Source organism: Hipposideros armiger, unplaced genomic scaffold (genome assembly GCF_001890085.2).
Source record: "Hipposideros armiger isolate ML-2016 unplaced genomic scaffold, ASM189008v1 scaffold_525, whole genome shotgun sequence".
NCBI lineage: Eukaryota > Metazoa > Chordata > Mammalia > Chiroptera > Hipposideridae > Hipposideros > Hipposideros armiger.
In genome coordinates this window covers 972750-976257 of record NW_017731875.1, presented here as the reverse complement: position 1 = coordinate 976257, position 3508 = coordinate 972750, and the positions used below count along the sequence as shown (strand labels likewise).

Sequence of the window (3508 nt, the reverse complement as noted above, 5' to 3'; positions counted from 1 at the left end):
CTCTGGTCTGTCAGGTTTACTGAATGCCTACTGCTCTATAACAGAATGGGTTTAGTCTGAGTACGATTAAGAGACTAAGTATTAACCTCCTTCAAGAAAATCATGGCATTTACCCAGAGATGCATGGTTTGTCATTTCTTCCAAAAATTACACTCAACTAGAACACTCTTGTACACACTCTAGTGTTCAATTTAAAATTCCCTAAGAAGACCATTTCAGCAATGTTATCTATATTTTTCTCAGTGAAATGGTTATTTTTTTACTCTTCTCTCCTATATGTACAATCTCTTGGTTACCTCAGTTTAGCATCCTTTCAAAAATTAAATAAAATTAATAAAGTTGAATGAAATAAATTACTCCAAAAAGAATAAAACTCATAGAAACAAAGAACATAAACACAGAGTGGTTTAGGAATAGGATAGTTCAATTCATTTTTTTGAAAGTCATATTTCTCTGTAAAAAGCAATAACTTCAGTACACTCATAACTTTTGTAAAGTCTATTATAATTATTACAAAACAATTAATTCTTAAATATTGAAATTTTAGATCCAAATTCTTGTCTAAATTCATTGGCTAGTTCCAGAGGTGACAGAATGACAGCATAAAAGAGGGTAGAGAAAGCCTTATATATTTTTGTTCTATTCATCATTTGGAGGAAGAAGGGTACTTTGTTTCCCCCTTTCCAGACCATGAAACACAAAATATCTCTTAACCTCTTTCAAATTCTTTGAAAGTCTCTTCTTCTCTCAATATCTGATTTTTATGAAGACATTTCTGTGGTCAGGAGTGTGAAAGCAATCTCCCTAACATTTCCCTGAGGTATCTCTGCTTCTGGGATATAAGCCTGTGATTCTTAAAGATCCTATTCAGATATAAAGAATTCTCAGTGTCTACTGTGTACAATGAAAAAAAAAGAATATAAAAAGTCTCTGCCCTCAGGCAATTCAAAAATGTAGTGGTGAAATCATAAATTGCTGTGCATTGTCTGTATCCTGGTAATATAGGCAGTTGTCATGAAAACAATTTCATACAGAAAGAAGCAACAGGTTCTGTTTATGATAGTCAAGTCTAAAATTAATTAACAGGAACATGATATAGATTTTTTAAAATGCATACAAGTTAGAAGCTTCTAGAAATCCTTCAAAGATATTTTACGACCTATAGTCAAAAAGAAAATGTCTGATCAGTACTTGACTTTCCTACGTGCTTCCTCATTGTATATTATAGCATTAGCATCCAAGGAATTCTGTGCAATGGTCAGAATTGTCCTCTGGTCCCAGGAGTTCTAAAACAAGGAATAATTATCCATTCATTTACTTATTTCTTTGAATAAATATTTGCATATTCCTATATCAAAACTTAAGGCACAGTAGTCATGTAGCATAGTGTAAAATAGGCAGAAATGTTTATACAGCATGGAGAATAAGTGTAAGGAATAAGAAGAAATGTGAAAAATGTGGAAGGTGTGGAAAGATTTTTCTTAGGCAATATTGGAAAGTTCATTGAATCCAGGATCAAAAAAAGGTTATAAGTGATATTCAAGCATTAAACTTTGCCTGAAGGGGAGAGGGCAGGAGCTAGTTTTGGGGGGTGTTTTGGGACAAGGGAGAGAAGGAGGTTATTCCTTAGAGTAGGAACACTTAATGGAGTATAGTATTGTGGGCTACAATGTGCAGGCAAGGGAAGTAGAAAAAAAGAAAACATAAGTGTCTTGAACAACCATTATGTCTCTAATTGAGCACATTATATTTTGAGTAATTGTAGAAAATGCATCAGAGCATTAGACTGAAGTCCATATCATTGGTTTGAGGTACCCCCAGAACCCCTGTTATACCAGTACTGTCTCTATGTTTCAACCCTTCTTGACAATGCCTATGCTTTGGAGGTAGACGTATCATCCATTAGAGAATGTGTTTGACCCCCTTCCTTTTCTCATTTCTCTTGACCTCTTTCTATAAGACACACAAGCTCCATATGTGCAGGTCTTCAGGGAATTTCCCATAATCCCAGGGGAAGAAAATAATAAAATAAGTGAAATGAATCAAGAAGTTGAGCTGAAAGTTCTTTATTAGGCAGAAGCCATACCCTTGAGGGTGGGCATAATTTCCCCAAGTTCAGAAGATGGAATCTAGAGAAACAGGGTCTTCCAATAGTAACAAGGAAATGGCCAGGATCTCAGTGGTACTTGTGAGCCAGGGCAGTGGCCACACCAGCCACCACCTTCTGATAGGCAGCCTGCACCTGCGGGGTGAAATCCTTGCCAAAGTTGCGAGCCAGCACGCACACCAGCACGTTGCCCAGGAGCTGTGGAAGAGACAAGGGGTATGATCATGGCTAGCAGCTGGGCCCAGCTTGGATTCAGAGTACTCCAGCCCCATCCCAAGCTGTGCCCCTAGAACTTAAGCAGTTGCCCAGCAGCTGCGAGAAGGGGTAGATAAACACATACACATGATTAACAAGGAAATCAAGCTTTGCTTCTGAGAAAGGGGTCAACAATCATTTTTTTTCTGCCAATACTTGAGCCCAAATGGATCCTTGGGTTATCCCCACCAGCATAAATGAGTAAATATATATGCATTATATTATATATAATGCAAATGCATAAAAATGTATATATACTATATATTTGTATATTTATCATATATTATATACTAATTATTGATTAATTAATGAGATGACAGGCTGTCTTTTAGCAACTATTGCTGATGTACCTCCTATTTCTGGTCTTTTCATGCTCAGATATTCCCTTTCCTTTTCTTTCCATTGAGTCTTGACTACATAAAGTTCTGATTATTTTTCAATTTTGAAATTAGTTGGAGCCTCTGGAATAATATCTTGTGCTCTCTTTTTTGGACACATTTTCAATCCCCATATGTAGGATTTTTCCAAGTGTAGAAGTAGCAGGTAAGAGCTGATATGTGTAATTTGGGTACCAGTTAGGGAAAGGGAAATTAGGGGAAGAAAGGGAGATAAGTAAAAGATAAGACATTAAGTAAGCAGCTTGATTTAAAAAGCAAAGTTGTGAGAAAAGAAACAATATGGAATATTGAAAGAAAAAATAGAAAATGATATACATTTTGGAAAGCATTAAATGATGATATATAATAAAGTAAAAAGGAACATGGAGGAAGAACATGTAGGTGAAGAAACCAGAGTGAAAGACTAGAAAGTTAAAAGAAAATAGTGGAATATCGAGACTCACCTTGAAGTTCTCAGGATCCACGTGCAGTTTGTCACAGTGCAGCTCGCTCAGCTTAGCAAAGGTGCCCTTGAGGTTGTCGAGACTCTTCAGACCATCACTGAAGGAGTTCAGCACTTTCTTGCCATGGGCCTTCACCTTAGCGTTGCCCATAACAGCAGAAGCAGAGGACAGGTCGCCAAAGGAGTCAAAGAACCTCTGAGTCCAGGGGTAGACCACCAGCAGCCTAGGGGGTGAACACAGCACAGAGGACAGAGGGAGTCAGTGCCTGGCAGGAACCCAGGGGGCCGCTCTGTCCCCACACACCC

General features: G+C 37.6%; 1 protein-coding gene across 1 annotated transcript in view; it reads right to left on the bottom strand.

The window, feature by feature from the left end:
* Positions 1-2050: 2050 nt before the first annotated feature.
* Positions 2051-3508, bottom strand: part of LOC109396562 (hemoglobin subunit beta-like) — an 8477-nt gene continuing 7019 nt past the window's right edge. The window contains exons 2-3 of the mRNA XM_019668449.1: positions 3204-3426; positions 2051-2305 (exon numbers count right to left, since the gene is read on the bottom strand). Coding sequence (XP_019523994.1) covers positions 2177-2305; positions 3204-3426 — 352 coding nt within the window. The 3' untranslated portion in view covers positions 2051-2176. The remainder of the gene's footprint in view (positions 2306-3203; positions 3427-3508) is intronic.